The 26746-nt window shown below is 35.2% G+C and overlaps 3 protein-coding genes across 12 annotated transcripts in view; 1 reads left to right on the top strand and 2 right to left on the bottom strand.

Annotated features, from left to right (window-relative positions):
- Nucleotides 1–3685, bottom strand: part of IGF1 (insulin like growth factor 1) — a 55033-nt gene extending 51348 nt beyond the window's left edge. The window contains exon 1 of the mRNA XM_083812412.1: nucleotides 3388–3685. Within this exon, the coding sequence (XP_083668538.1) occupies nucleotides 3388–3450 (63 nt within the window). The 5' untranslated portion in view covers nucleotides 3451–3685. The remainder of the gene's footprint in view (nucleotides 1–3387) is intronic.
- LOC310887024 (uncharacterized protein) overlaps nucleotides 1–26746 on the top strand; it is a 211546-nt gene that overhangs the window by 35312 nt on the left and 149488 nt on the right. The window lies entirely within an intron of this gene.
- Nucleotides 12895–26746, bottom strand: part of LOC310887065 (uncharacterized protein) — a 47679-nt gene continuing 33827 nt past the window's right edge. For 2 of the 4 annotated variants that reach the window (XM_083812512.1, XM_083812511.1), the window contains one exon: nucleotides 21331–21710. Coding sequence is in view for 2 of the 4 variants with exons in the window: in XM_083812511.1 (XP_083668637.1) it covers nucleotides 21612–21710 (99 nt within the window). In the remaining 2 variants the exon portion in view is untranslated. Of the gene's footprint in view, nucleotides 19636–21182; nucleotides 21711–26746 lie in introns of those variants that run through there. The other 2 variants (XR_014575641.1, XM_083812510.1) reach the window with 2 other exon arrangements.

The following is a 26746-nucleotide window of genomic DNA, read 5'->3' as shown; positions in this document are numbered from 1 at the left end:
TCCATTTGTCTACTTCCTTTTGTATCAATGTATATCAACATGTCAAATAAGATAGCATTTTTTAAATAGTAGGAAAATCTATTTCTATTCAGTATCGAGACAGTGAAGAATGTGCTTAATTCATATTCTGAACTGATTTAGGTCATTTGCCAAAAATGTTAGTTTTAAAGGGTGTAAATCTGCATTTAATTTCATTCTATTGCAAGGTTGATGTTAGTGTTGCAGTCAGGTAAGAAGTTACAAATCATTATTGCTTGGCTTAAAACTGGCTTGTATTAATAGACAAGTGCAAAGAACTGGAATAACGTGATCAATCTCCTGAAGTTTCTTTCAGGGTTTCAGGGACTCTTTCCCCAAATTTTCTTCACTAAACTTTTGAAAAACTGATGAAACTATCTATTGTCTGTTCATATGAAAGCTGATTCAGTGGGGTATTGAGCTTTCTCTAGTTTAAGTCAATAATTTTCAAGAATTCTTTTTTTCTTGGCAAGGGATCTTAGCATCTAGCTGGATGAGTCCCCTATTTCAACTTAAGTCAAAACTGAATAAGAGAAAAATTAGAAAGTCAGAATGTATCCCCCTTTTTTCCTGATAATATTTCCACTGTGAAAATAATGAGCAAATCTAATCTCAGGATATATCATAAAAAGAAAGAATAATTAGTTTCCCATTCACAACAGTCTTTAGCCAACTTTGTCATGGAAAAAAAAAAAAAAAAAAAACAAGTTTTAATGCATGGACATGACTTCAATGGCAGATGGAGGAAGGTCAGATGAATGAATAATGATAACACACAACATTATTTCCTGTAATGATTCCATATCTTAACAACATCAATTTCTTTTTTCCCTTGCCATATTTTTTAATTTTTAAGATTAATGTGATGCACCTGCAGTTTAAGATGGTTCCCAGTTCCTAGTTCTGAAGAGGTAAAGCAGAAAACTGTTTAGCACACAGGCTCAGAAGGCTGAAAGACATTATAAATACAAGAACATTATGTATTTAACAGTTTGTTCTTGTATAACTTGGTCCAGAAATAAACATAAATCTTAGACATTTAACAATTTTGTATTTTTTTTAAGTCTTTTCAGCTGGGTTACATTTTAAGATAAATATCAGCACTGAACTACAACAAAACAGATTATCAACTGTTTTTCCTTTAGTGGAGGCCAAAAAGGCTGCACAGTATAAACCACAGAGAATTTCTACACTTTATCCTCAAATTTAAAAGCAGTCAAGAACTTGCAAACAAGTAAAAACTTTTTATTGGGGGGGGGGTAGATGCACATGTTTCTACAGCTCAATCTTTCTTTAAAGAATAAAATAATCAAGTGCTATTTAATAAAAACTAATTCCAAAACATAGTTTAAGACTTTAACTTTACCTCATCATTTTAATTAAACATAACATTAGTTGATTCAATATGTTTGTGGTAAAATCACAGTTCCCATTATGTCTGAGGGGAATATTCTTAAGAAAATACAAAGTTGTAATCCAATATTGCTTCAGGTCCTTTGCAAACAGGCAGAGTACTTGCAGTGTCCCAAGTCTAACTAGAAAGTTGAGAGTTTAAAAAGAAAATGCATTGGCATGTGGGTGGGGTTTATTGAAGAATCTAATTACATTTGGAAATTGAATACAGGTTCAGGATGAGCCTGGTTAAGCACTTCTTTTAGTTGCATAGAATGACTGACCATATTTTCACAGCTGGAATTTCCTCTTTTTTTAGTAAAATAACCAGCTTTTGCTGCATTCCTCTTTTAATAGTTCAGAAGAGTGGCACCACAGAGGAATGTCATATATGAACACTCTACATCTCTTTTACATCTTAATTCTTATATACAGGTCCACTTCTTAGTACAAACTATCATTTGGCACAAGTTGTGCATAAGGATTCTTCACATCCCTGGTCATTTTAATAGCATATAAGGACACACACAATAATTATAAATATCTAGAGGTGGGCAAAATTTTTTATGGATAGTATATGCTATAGAAAAAATCAAGTTATATTCATTTTGATATGAAGCTGTTGGGTCTAATTATTGAGTCATAGTAAGAGAAGTAACTAGTATGTAGTAATAGTATTAACTAGCAATTATTATAAATTTATAAAGCATATGTACTTCAGAATGGATCAAGGTTTAAATACTGTTAACTTTGATTTAAAAAAAATCAGGGCTACATCTTAACCTAAATCAATATGTTCCCCTGCTTCCAAGGAAGCTTGGCAGGATGCACCAGCTGAGCAACCAGCATATTACTTTTATATCTCTTAATGCTTTGCTCATAACCTTAAAAAAGTCATCTTCACCTTTCAAGTACATTGGAAAGGATGCCTGTTTGTACATTAAAAGAATGGTTTCATCCATTGCAATTATAGACCTGCTCTTCTAAGTCACATTAAGGAATGGGATAAGTGTCTTTAAGTGTAAGACATTCTAAAAAAATAATTAGGCCCTAAACAATTAAAAAAGAACTCTGTTAACTGCATAAGGGTGCTTGCAAACCACTAAAGAAAAAAAAAAGTTCTTGAAGGATATAAATTTGCTGATAATGGAAAGTTGAACTAGGGCCAATTGACAGAAACAGAGGTCAATGCACCTTCTGAAGCCAAATTTACCTAACGACAGCTTATATTAATGAGTAGAAATTCTAGGGTCATAACATGAAACTTCATATGCAAACTTTCCTGAAGCAGCCCTCCCTACAAGGGAAAACTTGGAGAAGAACATGTAGAAGAATTTCCATTTTCTTTATATACAGTTGCTTAAGCTATACAAATATGCAAGGTCAGCAAGAGTTGCAGCTGGGTTCTAATGTAGAAAACAAACAGAACTTCAAATTTACTTTTAATTTATGAAAGAAAAAAAAAATCCAAGTAAATGCAACAATACTGCCAGAAAATTGCTGCAATGACAACATCTCTTAAAAGTTTCAGTGTGAAAGCATGAAGGTTTTATTTATAATTGTGTATATTAAAACTGCAGAAACTTAACATGTGTACAATGCCTATTTTCCTATAAAAACCTGCACCTGCAGAAAATAGCTAAAAGTTCTTGTCCAAAAGCATTAATTAACAATATAGACAATGATGTAATTGGACCCTTTAATGACATAACTGAAATATTGTGAAGTTCTCTGAATAGAAGTGACATTTAAGACATATATCTGCAATAGTTTACCCTTACAGTTATCTATGTAATTGCAACTATTACATACAGCCATTTTCCAGATCACATAAAATTGCATGTTCAGCAATTTATAAATAATTCTCAATACTAAAATAATGTTATTGAAAAGTGCAGAATACTCTTCAAACCAGAAGCAGACAATACACAGTAAAATAGAACTAAAAAATTATTTGAAATAGTAATAAAGATTTACCTTCAAGAAATCACAAAAGCAGCACTTAACTAATTGTGTTGAAAGACTGTTGATTTTTTCCATTGCTTCTTAAAAGTGCAAAGTCTGGAAATGAATTTGTTAGCAGTAATGATGAGAAAAAAGAAATCCAGAGAGATGTGAGATGTTGAGAGCAATGTCACATTTCAATATTGAGGACTTTATTCCATTGCGCAGGCTCTATCTGCTCTGATTTTAGCAGTGACAGTGAGATTTAGCAAACAGAAGAGGGATTTAGAGAAAATCCTCACATTTATCTACATTACACAGACACTGTAGACAGGAAACAGCTGGGGGAGCATTTGCCTTCTCTCTCTCTCCCTCTTCTGGCAAAGTTACCGAGTAAGGACTTTTTTGGGCATGGTGACAAATAACATCATACCTTTGCATTTTAAAACTAGAGCACAGAAGCATATTTTTTTCCCTTTAAAAGAATGTGAATTAGTGACTGAGGGGTTAGCAGACAAAAAAGCTTATGCTGCCACGAAAAATAAGAAAATGTATTCTGGTTAACTTTCCGATGGCTATGTGTATATTTGTGTTTTTGTGTGCGTGTCTGCAATTCAAATACACAAAAACTTACATAGGTAAGGGCATTGTTTGTATACCTTTGCATTCCTCCCTCCATCTGTACACATTTTATTTATGCACAGAGACACAGATATTTTATTTATTTTATTTATTTTAACATAGAGAGACGGGGAGTCAATCTACTATTTTTTTAATGCATATTTACATTATTAAACTTGGCACGCCTATATGCTGAGTAACAATTAAACCCTCCAACTCTCTGTGCTATTAACCCTAAAATAACAGCTTGCAATTTGCTAAAAGTAAAATAATTGTTGAGCACTACTTGTAAATATGGCAAAATAGCTTTGTGATTTTTTAGCAACCACACAGAAGTCATATAATTTCCTAGAATTTACAGTACTATGAATGTAGTAACATAAGAAGCCCAGCTTCAGGGGCTTCTATGACTTTTATTTTAAATATTCTGTTGTAATTATAAAGTGATTTCCCCCCTTTTTAGTAGTCACCTTCATAGTTACTCTTGATAATTTAAGTGACGCTGGAAAAGAGAGAATTCAAACTAACTTACTTTGTTAGTTCTGTAATACCTAACTTTTGCCTTTTTATTTTTCCTCAATTATGAGTATATTATAAATAACACCAGCTGGCCAGCAACATGCTCTCACGGGTTATGATGTCATTCAAATCCCTCAACTGTGTTAGTGGCTTGCAATGTGCTCCAAGCCAGCTGTTTTTCTATTTATAATGTATGCTTGCATTTCAATGCTTAGCTATTGAGAATAAAGTTGTGATGCTGTTTTATGGATACAATTTGTACTTGTTAGCCTTTGATTTTGGAAGACGGCATTTTAAAAGTAGAGGATTAAATAAGACTGCAGCCAAATACATGTCACAGACAGTTGCATGTTGAGGTGCTAGCTGTACTCTATTATTGAAAATAACAATTGAGATCATATTGGCCTAGGTCCACTCTCAGTTTTCAGATCCACCTTGAACTATATGGTACTTGCCAGGCAGAAAGGACATGCTTAGTTATTAGTATCCTCTACAAATGGCTAATACTCAGCTCTGTGTAGTTTTAAGCTGTGTATGGTTAGCTAAGCTGATTGCTCTTTGGAAGGGGTTTACTCTAATGTAGTATAATGGTAGAATCACTGGGGGCTTTGAGGTAAGTTTTAGCTGAGGTAATACCAACTACAATTTCAAGTATTCTAACACACATTTGTACTGCAGGCACTCTGTTTTAATATCTTGTTATATTTTATTTTTTCCTCTGCATTTCAGAGTTCATTGAACTCTACACATGTTCTACACGTACCTTGAGGGTACCCAATGTAACTCACAGCACATGTATCGTTTATTTCACCAGCCTATAGGAGAATGTGGGAAGTACATACTGCAGAGGGGTGCATGTAATTCTTCTTGCTTTTTCTTCTGAAATAACAGAAGGAATCCACACATTTATCAGTTCCCCACTGCCTGATCTTCAAACCCTCATTTCACTGCCTTTTTTTTTTTTTTTTTTTTCTCCCGGGTTTTACTACGCCTGTCTTGGTCATGACAGCAGCACGCAGTAGAAGATGGAACTTTTGGCTTTCATGGTAGCCAAAGAATCGTGGTGTCTCTACATAACTGCTGATCCTCTTTCTTTCCATGGAGCCATTCTGAACTCTATACCCTCATTCTAGCCATCCAATCTCACTTTCCAAAGCACTTCACTTTTGTCAATTAGTTGTTGTTTTAAAGTGATACTGTGAAAAGATGGGAAAAGAGAATACATTCAAGAGAGGTTTTTGGTAGTAATTTTTTACATAGTCAGTGCAGTGCTTTTCTTCACAGGCCATTTCATTTTTATTTATTTATTTATTTATTTATTTATTTTCTAGAGAATAAAACATTCCTCAGGACATATTTATCTGAGGATCACTACTTTCCTAAAATATAGCTTCTCTTCTGATTGTAGTATCATGGTCGGTATAGAAGTCTACTAACTACTGGAAATTTTTTAATTTCTTCTTTTTTAAATATAATAGCTTTTGAATTATAAACAATTTAGAATAAGTAAAGCACGATTTACTACTTAGTGACTGAGTGCAGTTGTACCTGTAAGCTACAAAATGTGCAGTAATCATAAAAATGCTCACAAAATATAATCAGCTCACCAAAAAAAAAAAAAAAAAAGAAACGAGTATAGTTATTTGATATCAAAAGACACTAGCAGGGATATCTTTGTTTGGCTTCTTAACTATAGCCCGGAGCAATGTAATATCCATAAAGATTTATGAAATATGTATGTGAGATAATCAGATATTTAGGAGTTTATATGTTCTGATTCTCATCTTTTGCACTTTAATACTCCTATGATTTCATTAATATGCTGTAACTCTGTAATGCTCATTTGTTAGTCTTTCCATGGAGAACTCTGTTTTATACAAGACAGCTAACAAAACTGTAATTAATCAATTACCTGAATTAATACATTATGCCTTTTAAAATTCTTCCTTAAAAGGTAGGAACATTGCCACAATGCCTGAAAAACCCAAACTACAGTAAGGCAACCAGCATGACATCCTCTTGCACTTTCCTGTATTGGATCAATGTTACCTATATCCAGTTATTTGTTATCTGTTATTATATTGGGATTATAATTCTTCTGGAACTAAGATAGAATAGACACCACCTTTTTAGGGCTAAGAGCATGGTGGAAGACAAGATGAAAGAAGACAATTAGCACAGTGGTTGGTGAACGGATGTTCTTTATTATATGAAAATAGCAGTGACAATATCATCTTTTATTATGTTGTTTTAAAAGCATTCATCCTGCGCAGAACAGACACAAATGCAATGAGATACAGTGAAGAGGTTTTTGATCCATATTGAATGCCATGGTAATGTGTCCCCTGTTCCTCCCTAAAGGCAGAAGACCATTGTGAAGGAATGATGTCTTATCAGTCTTCCCTTAGCCTACCAACTGGCTACTGAATTCAGTTCACCGGGCTAATGGAAACTGTGTTTGTTATATATTTATATATATATATATGTTTAACTTTTTGAGGTCCCAATCATGATGCTAGGCATTAAAGGCAGTATTTGCCTAAATCTAGGCATTTAGTGTCATTTTTAGTGCTGTGGGATATCCTGCATGTCTTGCAGCTTCCATTACAGAGGGATATGTATTTCCCTGAGGTCTCTGTGTCATATCTGCTGATCCTGTGTAGATTTCTTGGATACTTTGGGTCATCTCAGATGGCCTTCAGCACCTGTGTTTAGGTAAATGAACCCCACAAGGCGGCCTTATTTTGGCATGCTGATCTGGGATTCTTGTAAGTGCAGTCTTTGGCCTGAGTATTACCTTTGGCTTCTTCATAGAGATACTATGTCTTTTGTCATTTACTATTTTTGTGATCCATTTCTGAAGAGGTTTTAAAGTGGAGAATGTAAATTTCACGGAATTTCGGCATGATCTGAATGTAGTTTCCTCATTCTTTGCTTAGCCTCCAACTTAAGGCCTTTTGGTTTGGAGCTGTCTCTTTTTATTTGCTTCATAAATCATCTTGCTTGCTTTTGGATAAGATAAAATGTTATTTACAATGTTAGTATTATTTCCTGAAACACACAAATGATTGTTTAGCTCTTACAGTCTCTAGTGAGTTATTTGTAAAATATTATGTGTTTGCTATTGGAGAAGTTTAGCTTTCTTTTCTAGGAAACAACTCTGGAGAAAGGGGTAAAAGTGAGTATTTTATGAATATGTTGCATTGAAGTTAGTGATAAGCCAGGTATACGTTGGAAAATTCCTTTCACCCAGTTAAAAGAAAATAGGAAATCAAGAAATGAATTATTTTAGTAATTCATTTGAGCTAAATAATTGTATTAAAAAACAAAACAAAACAAACAAAAAAAAACACCAGCTTTTTCTCCTGGTAGCCTAAGTAGCATCACCACTACATGAAAAGCAAGGTACAAATTTGATGGGCAGAATGAAGGTGTGCAATTTGAGCCATCATTACATTGGCAGTATTGAAGGCAGACTAAGGAGAAGAGCAGTACCTTGAAAAGCATTTTCTCTTTAGGGCAAAACAGGGAATGTGGAAGTTTCATGATTAAATGAGGATCAAGTAAATTGAAACCTTTTATATTCATAGATCAAGAAAAACGTGTTTAAAGAGGAAGATGGATGTGTGAGTCCAGAATTTCTGTTTATGAGTTACTACTTATGAGTAATAGCAGAAACAATTGGTGTAAAGAACAGTCAAAATTAACACATGGGTCATCTGTGAACTGAAATATTGAGTACTATGATAATTTTAATTTATCATATAAATTATAATGGCAGCTATTTTGAATATCCTTGTATTAGTATTTTTTTTCCCCTAGGATTTAGTAATAGTTGCTTCTAAAATTAGTTCAAAGCCAAATATTGATCTTATTTTCCTACCTAAAGGAAATATACATCAACTATTACGTATATTGTTTGCACAATTTGAATACTTATATTTAAAAAATAGTATACATTATGGAAGTAACATTTATTATTACTAAGTGGCATGAGATGATGTGTAGCTATGACTGGCAAAACAAAAATACAAAATATGAAAATTAATGTAAAATAAACAAAACTAGAAAGCCCAAACGAAATGTGTTTCAACATTTTTGAAAGCATTTTTTTTTTAATTTCTGTTTTGTGGGAAATTTTGAAATAGTTTGTTCTGATTCAGAATAACCAGAATACCAGAATTTTCCATTAAACTGGAAATTCCCAGTTTCAGCTGTCTGTATTCTGGCTCTCCCTTTCCCAATGTTAAGCGCTGAATAGATCATCTTTGCTCCAAATAGTTGCTTTTTTTTCTTTTTATTTCTAAAAGAAGCAAAAAGCTTTAACAAAGAAAGAAAATTGAGAAATATGACTGCATAAGCACTATGCTTGCATAGAGAGAAAGAAGGCAAAACAAGTGAGAATTACGATAGCCTGGGATGTGTGTGTGTGTGTGTGTGGCTTCCTGGTAGATGATGGATGATTTGCATTGCCACTTATATGACTCTGACACCCAGAGAAAAATGCATGGCCTTAGATATTTCTGTCATTTCCTAAACTTTTACCTCCACATTTAGATGAACTGTGAAGACATACTTGTTTTTCCTGAGTCATCACAAGGATGCATCTGTTGATCATACATTTTTATAAAATATAGCCTAGCAGATATATTTAATGGTGTTAAATATGCATGTGACTTCTAATGTCTGTGTGTGATGTTTTTTGATTTTTCTTTTCCTGCTTCAGAAAGGACTGTAAAAGAGAACAAACTGAATATTGTAAATTTTATCACAGGTAGGTTGCATATTTCTCTACATATCAGATGGTATGAGAACATGGCAAAAATACCCATACTTTTTATCTTGACCTGAAGAGATCTTTCATAAGTAACAATAAGGAATACTTTACGTCTATACCTTTCTTGCAAGCAAACACCACTTAGAGATGAAATAAGATGTCTCTAAACAAAAAGAAACAGTCACTTAGTCCATTTTTAATTTATTTAATTTACATTTATTCTGGCTTTTAGTGCATTGCTTAAGACTCTTTCTTCTGTGTTCAGTTCTCTTCACTCCCATGATTTATTACACACAAGTGGCTTATCTCATAAAATTTATACAGTGTTTTGTGGACTGAAGCCAGTATGTTCTGCATCTTCAAAGACTAAGCCCCCTTATTGACATTTTTCTTTTCTTTTTTTTTTTTTTTTCTTCAAATAGAAAATAAAGATCCATCGGTCACCTCTAATTTGACCTATTAGCTACAATGATACTCAGGTTTATTTTTATCAAAACACTAAGAGCTAATGAAAAATTAACAGAAACTCATAAATAACTTCACCTAATTATAACTTTTAGATTTTGATCAACGGGGCTTTCATTAAGAAACTACTGAATAATTTATTTAACTACTGAGATACTAAAATTGCTGAAATTCTGATGACTGTAAGAAAGAACCCACATAATGTTAAAATTGCCACAAATAAAAGCTATGTTGATTCTTATTGATGTGTGCTTCACTGTAATAAAGAGCTAACCAGTGCCATTTAAAGCTTTGACTTCAATCTATATGGTAGCCATAGCATATACTGACTCTCTCTGCAACTGTTACTGCATTGTAAGCAGTATTTGCTCATCAAACGACCAAATCACAATTCCTTTCCCTCTTTCCAAATAATTTCTAAAATACAGAGTATGTTGGACTGTAGCAGAATTAGGCTTTGCATTTGGCAAAATAGAAGGAGCGCATCTACCTTAACTCATGCATGGATTTTATGGTTCTGAACAATAACCATTTAGTAAGTGTAATGTATTTTTCACCCCTTTATTTTCATCAGCTTTGATTCACTATTTTGTCATTGATTATGCTTTTAGGTTTTCTGAATAGTGATGGTTGCTTAGGCCATTGAGACCATTTTTGTCTGTGGTTTCAGATTTCAGTGCATCCTGCACAAGAATGCATTAAAACAAATGAAAATGCTTCTTTGATATCTAATAGATCTTAAATATGACCGTGTTGAACTTGGCTCATATTATCATTTGTACCCCTGCATTACTGTATTACCTTAAGCCACTTGAGCCATCACTCCAATCGGTTCTCTATTTTCCCATCTGTAAAATAGGATCAGCAGTTCTGAAATGCTTTGTGATGTGCTTTGAAGCTTGTAGATGGAAAACAGAGCAAACCATGCTATGAATTTTTTGAAAAACATCATGGTGGCCAGAACAACACCTCTGTATATTTATAGGAAGTGAAAGTTACTGCGTAGCCCTGCGCGTACTATGTCTCTGTCATCTTCCAAAAGTGTTAAGCACAGCTGGAAGAATTCCCAACAGATGCTTCCTTTTACTTATTTTATTATTTTTCCTTTTACACTCTTCACAAGTGTTCTTGTCAAAGACCTTATTTGACAACATTTTTCTGAAATAATTTGTTGTTCATTATATGATACTAACACTACGTTATTCCTTGTCAGGTATAGGCAGCAATTTAGTAAATAAACTTTAGTCCACACGTCTGATTTATAGAATAGTTTCCTCATTGGTAAGAAACTTTGTTTTCAGTTCCTGAACCTGATTATGGGTTGAGCCATGCTGTACAGGAGAAGAAAAAAAAAAAAAAAAAAAACAAAAAAAACATCTGGCAAAGAGGCTACTGCCTCTTAGATTGCTTTCTAGTGGTAATGAACACCTGCAGCATTGGTTGGCTTCTTTTGATGCTAATAAGTGGTTACCATTTAAGACTGGCAAGATTTATTTGAATCTTACTTAACCTTTCCAAAACTATTTAACCTATTTTCCTTCAGTGTTATGTGGAATATCTGATAGATCTTTTTAAAAAATAAAAAAGTCACAAATCCAAAATGTTTTGTCACATCCAAAAACACGCAAAAAAAGTAAGAAAACAAGCGTTATCATTGTTAAAGACAGGCAAGCTCTGTAAGAAGTATCATGGGATAGAAGTTTAGATGTTGGAGATAAACAAGACTCATAAGCGAACTGACTTCATTGTTAGTATTTCAGTTGTGTTTGTTTTTTTTTTTCAGGAAAGATTGAGAGAGGGAGTACACTTATCTATTTACTTATCTATATCTGTTATCTATTTAAACAGGGCTTTTATTTTTCTCTACTTTCATTTTACAGCTATCACATCTTCAATCCTTATTTTTCTTGCATGCTATTTTGTTACATAGGACATTTTATAGATCAAAGATTACTATTGTTTCTATAAAGAAGTGTTGCTGTTTAGAATCTTTCTTTTTATGGGCAACAACATCATTATAATAAAGTACTTAATATTGGTGCAATTTTGAGAGGCTTCCAAATATCAGTGTTTGGAATTAACTCCTTTAAGAGTTGAAAAGTGTAGCAGTCTGAGTAGCAGATTTTATCATTGGAATGAAAATCTTTACCTGATGTTTAAATCAATAAGTTTTCACTTTATTTTTGTATTTCTATTTCTATTATTTTGTTTCTTGACAGAAAGGAAAATATACATATAAGCATTCTGTCTACCTATACTTTGTACTGTTTGTGGGTTTTTTTATAGTTCTCTGTCATTTGGCGAATGCTTCAGATTTTTACCAAGCCCAATAAAGCAAACTCTGACGATATAAGTAGACATTGCAACAGCAGAGAGTCCTATCTAGTGGTGGTGACAAACACTGCTGATGATCTGTCAGTTCTAAATTTATGAATTCTCTAATATTTTCTGCTTTTCTTTACATGTGAAGTGGTTAGGCTATGTTTCTATAACACCAGATATATATGCTAGTGGGTCATTTAGAAATACAAGTCTGAGCCACATCAGCTGTGGACCTAAGATCACATTTTAGCTGAACAAGGCAGAGCAGATTCAGTGTTGATTTGGTTTGTGCTGGGTGTGGAAGAAGCCATGGTATTTTATTCTTCATAGCATTAGAGGGGTGCCAGCAATTGTTACGTAAGCTGGCATAAAGACTGCAGGTGCAAAATTAACCTGTCAAAACTTAAGCGAATTTTAACAGGCACAGTGAAGTTTGTTTGAAGTTTTGTGTCGTGTAAGCTTGGAATATTTTTGTATAGTATTACAGCACTAACACTGAATATGCTAATCAATGAACCTTGGGCATTATAGCAAGATTGAAACATACTGTCTTAGAATGCGTTGCTTTTTTGTAGTTTAAAATTTATCTTTCAGTCCTTTTTGCAGAAGATTACAGTGCTCTCATAGGCTTGTTAAGTTTCTGTTTCTTATATTCTAATCTTCACTGATCATTTTTATTTTCTGCTGTTCTTATTCTATAAACATATATTGTTTATATGGCAACAAAAGTGTGCTAGATGCTTTTCTGTCTACTTTTTGTTGCAATTGATACATTTGAATCTATTCACATTGTAATACATGTAAAGCACTATGTTCAATGTAAAACATCATGTTCAATTTTTTACTGATACATGTGGAACAAGATTTGTTTGTTTTGCCAGTATTTCTTCCATCAATAACAAATAACAAATCAATAACATTGCTACTATATAAAAATTACATCCTTTACCCTCTAAGTTAAAAAGAGGGATTTTACTGTTGAAAAATCAAGTGCATCATATGAAAAAAAAAAATAAAATCTACTGTTGCACCTGAGCCGTTTAATCAGCCCCCACTGTACATTCAGTTTCTTCCCTGAAGAAGAGAGGATTTCTCTGGGGGAAATACTATGTGGTCATGTAATTACAGATTAATAAGAGGCTGGAATCAAGGCAATATGAACAGCCACGTTTGGCATTGCCCAGACCACTTTCCAGTCTTGCAAAACATCCATCTGAACAGCAAAGATGTCATTTCTTGGGCTTTGAGAATGAAACGCACTCCTTTTGCTCATGCTTCGTTCTCCCTGCCACAAAATTACCATTTAGTACAATTATTATTGCTTCTCCATCACTGCACATGGCATGTGGTGCCCAAAAATATGAAAAATAGCCTGTGGAAAACTGGCCTGTGGCCAGTGCCATACTAACCAGTGATGCTGGTTCTGGAGGCTATGCCTACACTTCACAGAGCAGGCAACCTGGGCACTGCCTTTCTTTGGAAACCACAGCAAGGAAGAGTACATACTCAGTTCTTGACTAAAGACTCAGGATGTGTACAAGATGTGCATCTGAACTTGGGAGCTTAGATGTGCTTCTCAGTTTCACTGTCCATGTGTAGTCACAGGAACCTCACTGACTAAACATTGTCTGGGAAACAGCTTCATGTATTTTCATATGGCTCAGCCTTCCAATTGACTGAGGCACGCATTACACGACCTTGTATGTTAAAAGATTTGAAGTGATCCAGATGCACTGTGTACTAACTACTTGTACTTGCCAACTACTACTGGATTTTTGTGGCTGTCGGGTGGGTTGAGAAGTCATCACTCCAAACACATAAAATCCTTTTGGAGTTCAGCAGCCACATGGCCTTTGGCTATAATATCACTATATATGATGAACTAACTGAGGTGTTTTCATGATTTACCTGGGATGTTCTGCTAAGAATATCTGTTTGCTGAAAGAAATGGTTTAGCTGATACAGTTATTCTCCATAAAGGTGTGTAGGGATACACTGGTGGCAAAAAAAGCAGGTTTGTAACAGATGTTAATGATAGATCCTAGGTCCCTGATTTTATCCCTGCAGTTACAGATGGCTATGTTTTTCTTTCCTTCCTGTATTGTAGTGATACACCATGCTGTGCATAGTAAAAACAGCAGTCACTTTCCACTGGGGCTTTAGACAAGGAGACATTTTTAACATCCTTATAGAACCTTCAAGACACATACTGATTATGATTATTTATTAATTTATTTTAAAATTGATGTAGTCTGTTTTTAATTTTAATCATGTATGATACCCTTTTAAAGGCAGTGTTTGAATAATAGGAACAACAGAATTATTTTTTTAATTAAAATTAAAAAAAAAAAAAAAAAAAGAAAAGCTTTTGTCTTCTTCCAAGCTGATTCGTGGCTTACTATCTACGGACCTTTAAATATGTTTACATATATGCTTAAATACTGTTTGGTGTGATAAGGGGAACTAAATCTATCCTCAAATTAACTGCAGGAATTGGTAAATCATCTTAAATTTAATGAAAATATTCTCAAGATCATGTTTTAAAATACAGTATCTTAAATATACACGATGTGAACATTTCTGGTATGAGTTGATTCATGTGTTATAAGAACCAGCTGAAGTTCATGATGTAACCATGTTAACACTTTTTAATAGCTTTTTGAGAACACAACACAATTGTGTTAATGATAATCAGTTAAAGACTCTATTTGTTCCAGATGCTACTTTCCTAAGGGGAAGAAAAAAAAAAAAAGATTAAAAAAGAACAAGAAAAAGAAAAAGAATTTCTTCTGTGTCCCTGTTTAATATCAGCTACTCAAAAAGTCCTAATGTAAACCTAATCTCTTTCTTTAGATAACATACTAGTAAGCCATAGCTTGAGTTGAATAAGTGAATAGAATTGTGAAAGAAACAGAGATGCCTAGAAAAGCATTTTCTTTTTTTCTGGCACGGGTCTTTAGTTCCCAGTGGCCTACAGTCCCACACCACAAAATCACTATAATTGGCATGGCTGGCAACTTATTCTCTCATTGTCAAACAGATCCTTTACAGTAAATTTGTAGGAACTCTGAAATTGAGTTAATACCAAAAGTATAAAAAGGAAAAAAGAAAGCAAGCCACACTCAGATTCAAGTGTACCATCACATACTGATTTTTGATAAAGCATAAAATTAAGTGACTTATATTAACAACAACAGCAAAAAATATTTATTAGTTGCTTATATTTAAGAGGTTTCTCCAAGAGAAACTTAATATTCAGTGCCTCACTGCCAACATGGGTACGTTTTACTAGACTTATGTTAGATAGACATGTCCCAGCTTGTTCAAAATGTTAAATAAATACACATTGGTTATAACTTCAGGAAAGAAATCAAGATATTGCAAGATGGTGAAACTTGATTTATATTTGTATATATATATATATATATGCATGTGTTATAGTAGTAGCTGGGAAATATTTTCAATCAATACAATAGGTCAGTGGAAATAACTTTTTCTTGGACTTTATCTCCCTTCATGGTCTAGGAAAAGTTATGATGGCCCAGAAGCTCTCCTGCACTAAAGCAAGGTCAAAAAATGAAGAAAGTTATTAATGTATCCTAGATTTCTACAGTTATGTAGCTCCTTTAAAATGTTCCAGAGAATCTCCCCAGTAAGGATAGCTCAGGGAGGGGACATGTACAAGGCTGCAGTGGCTATCACATGATTCTCAGTCATTCAAGTTCACAGGATGTCCTTGGGATGCAGTCTCTTGTAACATCTCTTGTAAGGATACTTGCTCTCTTCTTTGCTCTATATCACTCTCTATGGTCCGTCATGCTGCCTTTCATTAGGGAGCCTTCTCAGTGCTTCCCTTCAACATTGTCATTGATTTTTTCTGTGACTGCATGATAGGAAAGGAGCGAGGGAGGAAGCAGGATGCTCCAGGGAAGGAGGTGAACCTACTGCCCAGAGACAAAGAAACACCATTCTGCCTTCTGCATGTATGGTCACTGGATCTTGAGTACTGTGTCCCTATGGCTGGTGCCCATTCTAGTCTCAACTTGTCTTTGCTGCACCAAGATCATATCTGGGTAACTGGGTAACAGCATTTACTCAGTTCTGCCCAACTGTGTTTTGGTCATTCTGGGCATTCATTGTGAGCATCCTTTGTAATGTTATACACTGAGACTGCAAGGAATTTAGCTACATGGAATGGCTGCCCTCATTCTGTTGAGTTTTCCTCTGGTTCACTTAAAGCACAAAGGCACTGCCTATGAAGCAGGTGGATTGGCCACGTGGAGAGAGCTATAAGGATCATTCAGAACTATGGCGTTCTTGAAAAAGCCTGTCAGGAGAGCATGGACTGCCACACTTTATTCCAACCCAGTGAAGATCTTGATCTTGGTAGACACTGCTCTTGCAAAGTAAGGGAAGTTTAGCGTCTTTATCAACATATATTGGTCATTAGAACGAAATAATAGATTCTCTTCATAAAGAGCAAAAACAGGTTTTGTAGTTAAGTGTAAAAGTTATTTCTGCTTTCCAACTTAAGCAGATTGTATTAGATTTACACGAAGAGAGGGAGGCTTAAAAAGTAGTGAACCCTGCATGACAGATCTAATGACAGGTCTTTTTTTTCTCTGTTGTAAAACTACAAAACTACCAATAACCAGAAGATGTTTATGGCCAATACAGTCAGAATCTACATGAAAAGGCTATCCATATTAATTTCATTCAGATTAGATATTGAACTTTTTATGAAAACAGTGCCCTTTAAGGGCTACTTTGTTTGGATGGTTTCACAGTGTTAATGAGTTTTTGTCAGTTGATCAGGGAAAAACAGAAAATTTGAATATGGGTCAGATAATGATAAGGTTTTTCAAAGCATGTAAGAAAAGCAAAAAAAAAGTTGTCCCCTAAGAGCAACATGTGCTTCTGGAAGAACAATGGATAAAGAGTGAGTGACTTCTCAATTATACAGATTGTTGACTTCTCCACTGTGTATTCACTAAAAAATGCCCAACGTTATGGTTTCTATATCCTACTGCAAATAACGTCCTGCCTTATGACAACAACAACAACAAAACAACAAATGAACAAACAAACAAGCAAAAAACAACAACAAACTCAGGAGTCAAGAAAGCGCTCCTTCTCCATGTCTGTCAGTCACCCTTTGGGAAACCTGTACCTAGCAGTCACTTTACTGTTCAGTGTTGAGGATGTTCTGGATGCTTCCTCTGTACGCTCTTCTTGGTCAGGTGGGTAAAATCACTTGCCTGGACTCCCCATTTTTTTATATATAGAACTACAGCAAACAGGTCAGCTGACTGGATGGGTGCAGCTGTGTGCTTAATCATATTAACAGTCTGTGCTGATTATTCACTTTTTCTGAATGGTGATCTTATCTGCCAAGACTGCCTTTGTGGCTTAGTGGGAAGGGGACTGTGGCCATATAGATAGGAGTGATGTTCCACTGTCATTATCTGCAAAGGGATCCTCAGGATAGGAGACTTTGGTATCCTCCTCATTACATTTCTCCTCCCAGGGAGTGATGAAGTCCACTTCCTCATACTTATCTCTGAGGACCTGATTATGCCCTTCTCCCTGTTGTGAATGTGTTGTGTCCAAAGGATAAATGCCTGCCTTATGAGTTTGGTCTGTTCAGCAGGGTTTCTGAAGGGCTGTATCTTGTGTAGAGGCATGGGTGTTAGGCAGTCTGATACGAGATTGTAACAGGAGCCATTGTGATTTGATGCTTTTGGAATAATGGGGTGTGTGGCTGGAGAGCAGAACATTTTAGCTGTGTAAGGAACTCAGAGTATGCTGGAGGACAGCTCTCTTAAGATTTATTTCTTCCCATTAAGAGTGCAATGCTCTCAGTTCGACATAAAGGAGATTCAAAGTGCCAGACAATGTGGGCAGTCAGAGAATTTGGTCTTGAGTGTGCTGCTGAAACTCTAACAAGACAAACTGTAACTGCAACACAGCAGTTGACTCTACTCGTTCTGGCCGTAGCCCTGGCATGGCTGTTTTAACCTGTGCCAAGCTGATTATAGTCTGCAGGAGACTATGTGCCAATTGAGAATTGCTGGAAGGCAGGCCAACATCAAAACAGTTAGAGGGTAAACTGCTTGTTGACTTTGTGAGTGACTTCTGGGAAGACGGGCAGCCTCTGGCAGCCTGTGAAATTGTTGAGAATGGAAGGAAGTAGTGTCCTCTCAGAAATGCAGTTTGGGGTGGTTATGAGAAAAATAACCCTTGTTTCTCTTTGAGAAGAGAGTTGTGGGAAAAATAGAGTGAGTTCATAGACTTGCTGTGGGGGAAGGGAATGAAGAAACTTGCTGGTTTAGTTAGGAAATGGGTTAGTTTTTCCTTGCTCACTCCAGTTCCATCCAGAGGATTGGGGCCCTATATGAGCCAATGAAGTCAGGGTGGTTTGGAATAGGTTGTGCTTCCTTGGCTACAACTAGATAAGCCAAGAAGGGAAGGTTTTTATGTCCACACATTTAGTAAAAATGGGCACATATCATGCAGATACCCTTGGACTTAATTCTTTCTGCAGCTAGGAGGTTGACCAATGCACCTCATTTGTTCATTGCCAGTCTTCTTAATAGGGTATGAAATTCATAATCTCTAGCTGTATTTCTTGGCCTTGGTCTGTGCTTAAAAGTGTTACAGATGAAGCAGGAGGTGATAGGTAAACTTGTGGCACTTAAATCCAGGCACTTATTCAATATGAAATGTACTTTGTTCATTAAATCAATCTCTCTCTGAATATTTTTCCTTCTGCCCTCAATTCTCGGTATCACTACAACCAAAAGTTGTAGTGTCTGCATGTTTTTAAAATAAACAGAAAAATCCTTGATGGTGCTGGACTAGATGTTCCTGATAACATGTTGCCAACAGAAAAGTTCTCATCCTTGAAGAAAGTTTTTCAAGTGGTCATGACACTCTCAATCATGTAAGCCTCTCTTCAGAACAGACATTCGGTGCCCTCAAATGACTCTTCAGACTTGGCTTAGAAACAGGCTGACACAAAAGGGGCTAATTAACACACACACATTCATGTGGAGGAATCTGTTTCCAAACAGATTTTTACCAGCAATATAGCTGACGAGCTGAATCTGCTAGGGCTGTTTCTTCCGTCCAATTTGAATGAAAATGGAAACAAGGGATAGGAGAGACATTTCATTCCAGTGATGATACAGACATGATAAATTCCTCTGAGCTGAACTTATGTCATGTTAAATTTCTTCTTAAACAAACCAAGGCATAAACTATCAGATGAAACAATGAAAAAAAATGAAAATATAGATGAATGTTGCATGTGCTATGTACATTGTCACAGGAAATGTCTTAGATATTCTTTCTAGAGAAGAGGCAGAAAGGTGGCCCTGCATTATAGCGCTGGCTTAGAATCATGAAGGCAACAAAAAGTTTTCATTTCTGCCATAGACTTCGTATCTGTAGACTTCATTCTGTATAGACTTCATATTCCTCTGTTTCACATCATAATAGTGATTGCAGTAGTACAGCCCTGCTCTGCACAGAGGTTTAAGGCAGCATGCACACCTGTCCTGGCAATCGTGAAAGAACTGTGAGACAAAAGTGGTGAATATGGTAGAATACAGAAATCAAATACCAGTGCCTCCACCCTCTCACACCCCCCACATGCTGTTTAGGAGCTGTCATCCCTAATTTGCAGGGCCTCAGGTTCTCCTACTTACTTTCAGATATTCCCTGTCCTACTGGGATTGATTCTGAACCAATCACTATTTTACTGTCATCATTATGGGAAATTATATATGCCTCTTTTCCCACCATAGCAACAACTACCAAGTGTTAATAGCTAATTGCTCCAGACTAATCCACTGCAAGCACCCTTGTATCTGGCTGGGTATTGTAGTGGCTGGTAGTAAAGGGCTCTGAAGATAAAAACAGATTTTCACAGGTTTTAGTGCATCACAAGGAGTCCATTGTAACATTGTACCCCTTGGATTAACATTAGAGAAACGTGGTGTTTTTTGTTTTTTTTTTTCTTTTTTCAGTTTATCAAAAGAAAATTAAAGTTCCTTAGACATCAGTTACATTACATCTGAGCTTTTAATCATACTGACAAGAAAAGATAGAGAATTTGAGCTGAAGAATGTTGGATTGCTGGTATTTAACTCTGGGTAAGCTACTGATTTTTAAAGGGGAGAGTTTTATCTCGCTAAAGATATATACCTCTGTATCATTTCAGTTTAAAATATTCTATCCCATCTATATCTATACATTCACCCCATATGGCAGACTGGATTTTTTTTTCTCTCATTCCAAAGACTAATAATTTTCTAGAAATGGCTCATTCAGAAATCAGCTTGTTTTGCATCCATCAACACAAGAAACTCAAACACAGGTTTAGGGGAGAAAAAAAAATGCTGGTTCTCAGTTACGCTGCCTGGGTAGTCTTATTCCATATGGAACTCCATTTGCAGCATTATCAAATATTAATGTATTGAAAACTATTATGAATGGGTACTGGCCCAACTCCTGGAAAAACACTTAAGAAATTCTTAATGAACAAAATGCCAAATGTGAAGCTTCTCTATATGAAAATAAGAAAATGCTAGGTGAAAATAATATGCATACAAAAGGCAATCTCATTTGTAAGTAAATTACTGTACAGTTATTTGGGATTATAGGCTTTTCCACATCTGATCAATAGAAAAATGAACAAGCAAGTTAAAGGTCTAGAAAAAAGCATGCTGGATAAACAGCTGGTGGTAATTATAAGACGATGGCAAGCTATCAACAGTGTAGATGTTACTTTCAGTTTGGAGCCAAAGGGACAGGAGGCAGTTAAAAAAATGCTCTGCAGAGAAGGAGTAGGAAATAGCTGTAAATGTACTAACATAAAGGGCCACCTTAAAAACAGAATTAGGAATAAGTAAAGAGCATACAAGGAATAGAAAATATATACATTCAAAAGAAAAGCACATTTTTAGAGGCAGAAGTGTAGGATAGATTGAGAGTTGTTCAAAGTCAAGCTTTGTCTGATGTTACCAAAACAAACAAACAAACAAACAAAACAAAACAAAACAAAAACAAGCAACCACCAACAACAACAAAACAACAACAATAACAATAACACAACACTTACCAAATTCTTATCTAACTCTTCTCTTTTACTCTTCCTATAGTGGTCTTGTTGCAACTTTTTTTCTTTCTTGCCATGTCATTTTCTCTTCTCTTCAATTTGCAGTGCAGCAAGTATTTTGGTAACTGTAGTTCTCCTGTGATATGTGCTGTTCTTTTCTTTTTTTTTTCGTTTTTTTTTTTTTTTTTAACTACTCTGTAGTTTACTACTGTGGGCTTCCTTGCCTCCTTTAACATAAATTCTTCTTTTCATTGCTGTACTAACTGCAACAAGCTGGAATATTTGAGATGGTGGATTTCAGGTGTAAATTGGTATACAAAAGCTTTTTCTTGGAAATGCCTTGCTTCTAATTAAACAATACTTTGCCCAGTCATTGAAAGCCATAGGTGATATCTTGTGCCAGCAAAAGTATTCAGAATTAAAATTAAGACTCTAAAGCCCAAAGCCCAATGGAAAATAGATCTGTATGTCGTGGCCACTGAAGAAGTGATAACTGAAATACTGAGATGTGGAGTCAGTGGTATAATTAGCCTAGGAAGAAGGACAGCGAGGATTGTACTTTAATGCTGCTTTAAAATAGTACAGTACAATACTTCAAAAATAACATGAAAGAAAAACTCACAACAAACATGACTGGTACTTCATATAACAGCATAGGTATTCAGTGGAAGTCTAACATTTATGTTTTGAACAGGCTCATCCATTTGATATTTCTCATGGTCTTTACTCAACAGAATATTTTTATAGTCAGTAAACAGATATCATTAAATAGCTGTCAGGACTGGAATTACTCCTCTTTAAGTTTCCATCCATCTTTTGGTCCAATGATGTAAGATGTAGTAAGTGTAGGAAGAGATTTAAGGAGTTTGCTCTTTCAGGAAAAATATTTTTTTTCTGTGTGAACTCTTAAAAATATAAGCAAGAGTGACCAGTCCTAGGCCCTGGAGGATCTATAAGATGACTGTTTTTCCCTCATTCAGAACCAAAGAAAATGATAGTGAGAGAAGGCCAATACTCATCTGTACAAGAAAAGGGGAAGGAGAACGAAAGAGGCTACAACCTGTCACTAAGTCTCATCTTAAACAGCTGATGCAAACAGACTTGTAGCTCCCCAGTTTAGTTACAGTGTGAAAACTAAACTTGTATTTTAGTTGAATTTGGACTTGCAGAATTTCTGATATGTCCTCTACTGTCAAACTAGTTCTTTTTTGTTTGTTTGTTTTTTCCACTTTTTAAAAATGATTACCTGTTCAGTTTACACAGTACAATTTTTGCCTTTTGGAACCACTGGTTGAAGCTCTGAAATTTCAGTTTATGATTTGAACAACACAAGAACGCATCGGCTATAAATTTGAGTATTTTTAGCATAACATCTTATGGAAAATCCTATACAAACACTACAAAAGCTTTTAACAATAAATCTTGCAGGCTGTTGAAAGAAAATGTTGAGACATGGGAAAAAAAAAAGGAAAAAAAGTGATTAACTTTTTCTGTTGGTGTATACTGAGCATGTACTCCTCTGTTTGGGAGGTGTCAAGTTTAGCATGCTATCTAACCACAGACCTTTATAGTGGCTGAGGTCTAAATTTGACCCAAGTGCATGTTTAGCCAGATGTCATTTGCGATTACTGGAATTTGGACTGACTTTCAGATAAACCACAAACCTGGATGAATGAATGTTGTTCCAGATGCATTATCTCATAATCCTAAAGAAAATAAGATTTCAGATGAAAGGACTATAGAACTTTTCTTTGTATGAGCTTTAAAAGCTAAGGCTAATCCCGAGATCATTGAAAAGCTTTAACTTGCGACTGTGTGAAATTTTAGCCAAACAGAATTTAAGAGCCTTAATACCTTTAGAATCACCTCAAATTAGTAAAACAATATTTAAAATTAATATAATTGGTTCAATGAACTTGAAACCTAAAAAACTTTCTCACCTTAAAACACTTTAATAAACTGTTACGAGGTTTTTAGCTTATGCTGTTCTAGCAACATCTTGATAATATGGAATATTCTTCATCATGGGGAACACTACATATTGTGTTATCTAGAAAGATCACAGAGATACTGCAGTTCAATAAAACCTCTACTTAAAGACTTTTACTGAATGTCTGGAGGAAAAGGAACTGGAAGACAGAGAGTGAATGTTTTAGGAGTTTTATCTTATCTCCAGTCAATAAATAGCCAATGTACAGTTATGAGTATATGTGTATTGCATGAGTGTTGCTGCCCCTTAGTCTTCTGTGCCGCAGAAGGCAGTCTAAGCTACCTGGTTAGTTACTAACTTGTAGCTCATTAGAGATCATGGGTGACACGCAGTATCCCAGATGACGCAAAAATAGAACAGCAGCGAAAGCCTTGTATCTTCTGTACAGCTGAAGATCCAATACTGCTAATACCTTCCTATTATATTTGATTCCAGATCAGGTGACAGTGTGTTAACATGCTATCATCTGTCAGCTGAGCTGTGGCAAATGTAAGTGGGACTTCTTAGGCTGTAGCATGAGCAAAAATGTGCCTGAGTTGAAGTTGTTTTCTTTGTGGACTAAGTGAACTCACTGTAACCTCCCTTTGTTTCTGACTAAGAGTGAACAGGCAGAGAAGACTGCATGTTGTATGATAATTTGTCAAGCAAGTTGATGGTTTGTCTGAGTACTTATTTAGAGATACCTTAAGCGTTCTAAAATATTTTATGCCTGGTAGAGTTTAACAAGCAAGCTGATTTCTGTGCAGATACAGTAATTCACAAAAACAGGTCCTTTTTCTTAATGGTGGGGCACTTTAATGGGTTACTGGAATCAAAACAAGAAAAAAAATATATCTGCCTAAAAGAGTGTGAGGAGTGTTGGTTTCCCTAGTATCACCAGTGTGCTTAATGTTTTTTCAACTCCAGTTATGAAATCAGCCAGAGAATGAACAGTTTTAGAGGTATGGGAAACAGTGATATGGGATAAATATGCAAGAACTGAAAATCAGTTATGCTGAAGACATTACTGCTAATATCTTAGAAAAATATTTGGCTCTGCTCATGGTACATGTGTCTTTGAGATGTGTGTATTAGCCAAATGAGGAAGAATTAGTCAGCCTACTCTAGGTAGCTAATTTGTACAGGTTTGTGTCAAAAAATAATGATATTGTTTTCGTTTGGGAATTTGACACCATGTTATAGATATTTTAGAGTGTATGAGAGAACTATCTTCTTGATGCCAAATGGCAATCTTCAGTAATGGCCAACATTGTTATAATGAGGATCACAGATCTGAGTATTTACTCCTTCCAACTATACTCTTTCTGGATGAGAAGTGAAAGTCTGCTAACATGATACTTAGTTATTTGCTTAGCCTTCTTTACATTCAACCTGTGGCAGCCAAGTGTATAGATACCTGATGGGAGGAAGTAAAGAATACAAAGCCATACTCTTCTCAGTGGTATCTTGTAAAAAGATAATAAGCCATGGGCACAGACTGAAGCATGGGATTTATGGCTGGAAGAAGTTGCCCAGAAAGATTGTAGGCTCTCCATCGTTGGAGATATTCATAACCTGACTGGACATATTACTGAACAACCTGCTCAGAGTATGGGAGTGGTGGAGGAAAGTAGAGCAGCTGATATTGTTAGATGATTGATAGACGATCTCTAGAGGTCCCTTCCAACCTCAGTTATTCTGTGAAATCACTTTTAAGAACTATGCATCCCATACAATATCCAAAGGCACTAACATATCTGTGTAAAATGTCATGACTCACATGACTGAAACAATCAGAGAATGTGTCTGACAAGGCAAAATATTGTTTTCTGAAACACATTGTGTGAGAATTTAGCTTTTACTTTTTACCTGGTGCCTGAGGTTGTGAGTAATCAGTTGGGTACACAGAGGAGAGAAGCGTGGTTAAAGTAGTTGTTTGGAAGAAGATTATTTTATTTCCTCTTCTAGCCTATGAGAAGTTTTTAGCAGTTGTCTATTGTTTATAGGAAACAATATACGGGGCCTGTGAAGAAGAAGTCTGAAATTCTTGAGCATTCTTCATTTTCCCTGAGCTAACAGTCCTACAGGCTAAATAGACTATATACATTGACTAATTGATAAATGAGATAGTTAATAGTTGCCTTTTGATAGATAAGACTTCTGCTAAAGTGACATCTCCATTTCCTATCAAGCCTTACAAGGTATCTCAAAAATATAGAAGAGCTACATTTCTCATTCTCAGTATTGATTTGTTAGGGACAACATACTCATTTCTTGGATAGATACATATAACTGGGAAAAGCATACCATTATTATTAACTTGGCTCAAGTCACAATCAAGATGTTCAAAACTAGACAGTACATCTACAAATATCTTGCTTTTTTCACTATCTGAAGTTTTATATGTTTTAACTTTGAGCAGTAAATGTGTCACTCATCCAGAAGCCTCATCCAGAAGTCTTAGTTGGCACACACTCCATTATACCAAATAATGCTAAATAATGAAGAAGAATGGAGACTGATTATTAATGCAAAATGACTTGAAAAAGCAAATGAATAGAATGACAAAAATAGATTAAATAATTGTGAGTCTCAGAAAGGATGTTAAAATGTACATCTTACATAAATCAAAAATGAAGTGTATACGACACAGAATGAGTCATCCTGTGAATAATGGGAAGATGAATTCAAACGTTATTTGCCAGTAGTAATAGACGGTACCACTCTGGTTCTGTCAATCTGCTAAATAATAATGATGGACCTAATACAGGAAGTCCGTAGGAGTTTTGCTTGGCTAAGGAATGTAGCATAGAGCACTAGAAAAGTAATGAATTTAAATAAGTAGTATCTATTGTGTTGGCCCACATTCTAATTCTGCCTCTAGCGAATGAAATGGCAAAGTCTTGATTAGCATCACTGGGAGCAGGGAAGAACCCCCTCTCCTCTGATACAAATTCATTTTTATTAGCAGCAAAGTAAAATGAAAGGTGATCTGCAAATAGCCCATAACATTCTATTTTTGCTCAAAATATCAAAAGCTTTAATGTACATTTTTAGTAGTGTCCATGAGTGAAGAGCTAAGTAAGCATGTTGTTCATTTTAGAGTCAGAACATTTTTAATTTTTTATCATACGCCATGGTATACATGAAAGTTGTAACAAGTTTATAGAATAAGAGACTTGCAAAAATTAGCATACAGATGATACCAAATTATCAAATCTGAATATTATAACTATGTATAGTTACATCCATTGCTGAATTTGGATATTTCTTGAATATTTTATTATTGAATTAGAAATTGGAAGCTTAAAATCAAATATGCATTTCCGTATGAATTTCTGGTTAAGGGTAATTTACTGCTTACAAGTCTTGATATTTTCTATTGTTTTTAGTGGTGTCTGGTTTGGGTCAGTTTTTAAAAACTTCCCTCTTTCCCTCTCATACTAGGGTGAATAAACTGTCACAATTGTTGCTGCTTTATTGTGCTTACGGATGTGAGTTCTCAAATTTTAGCTCGTCATTGCTCAAGAAAAAAAAAAAAAGTAGTGGCATGCTTTTAGTGCGCTGAGAGAAGAAAAAACATCAGAGAAGTAAAAAG

This window comes from Anser anser (assembly GCF_964211835.1).
Source record: "Anser anser genome assembly, chromosome: 1".
NCBI classification, from domain to species: domain Eukaryota; kingdom Metazoa; phylum Chordata; class Aves; order Anseriformes; family Anatidae; genus Anser; species Anser anser.
This window is presented reverse-complemented; position numbering and strand designations above follow the sequence as displayed.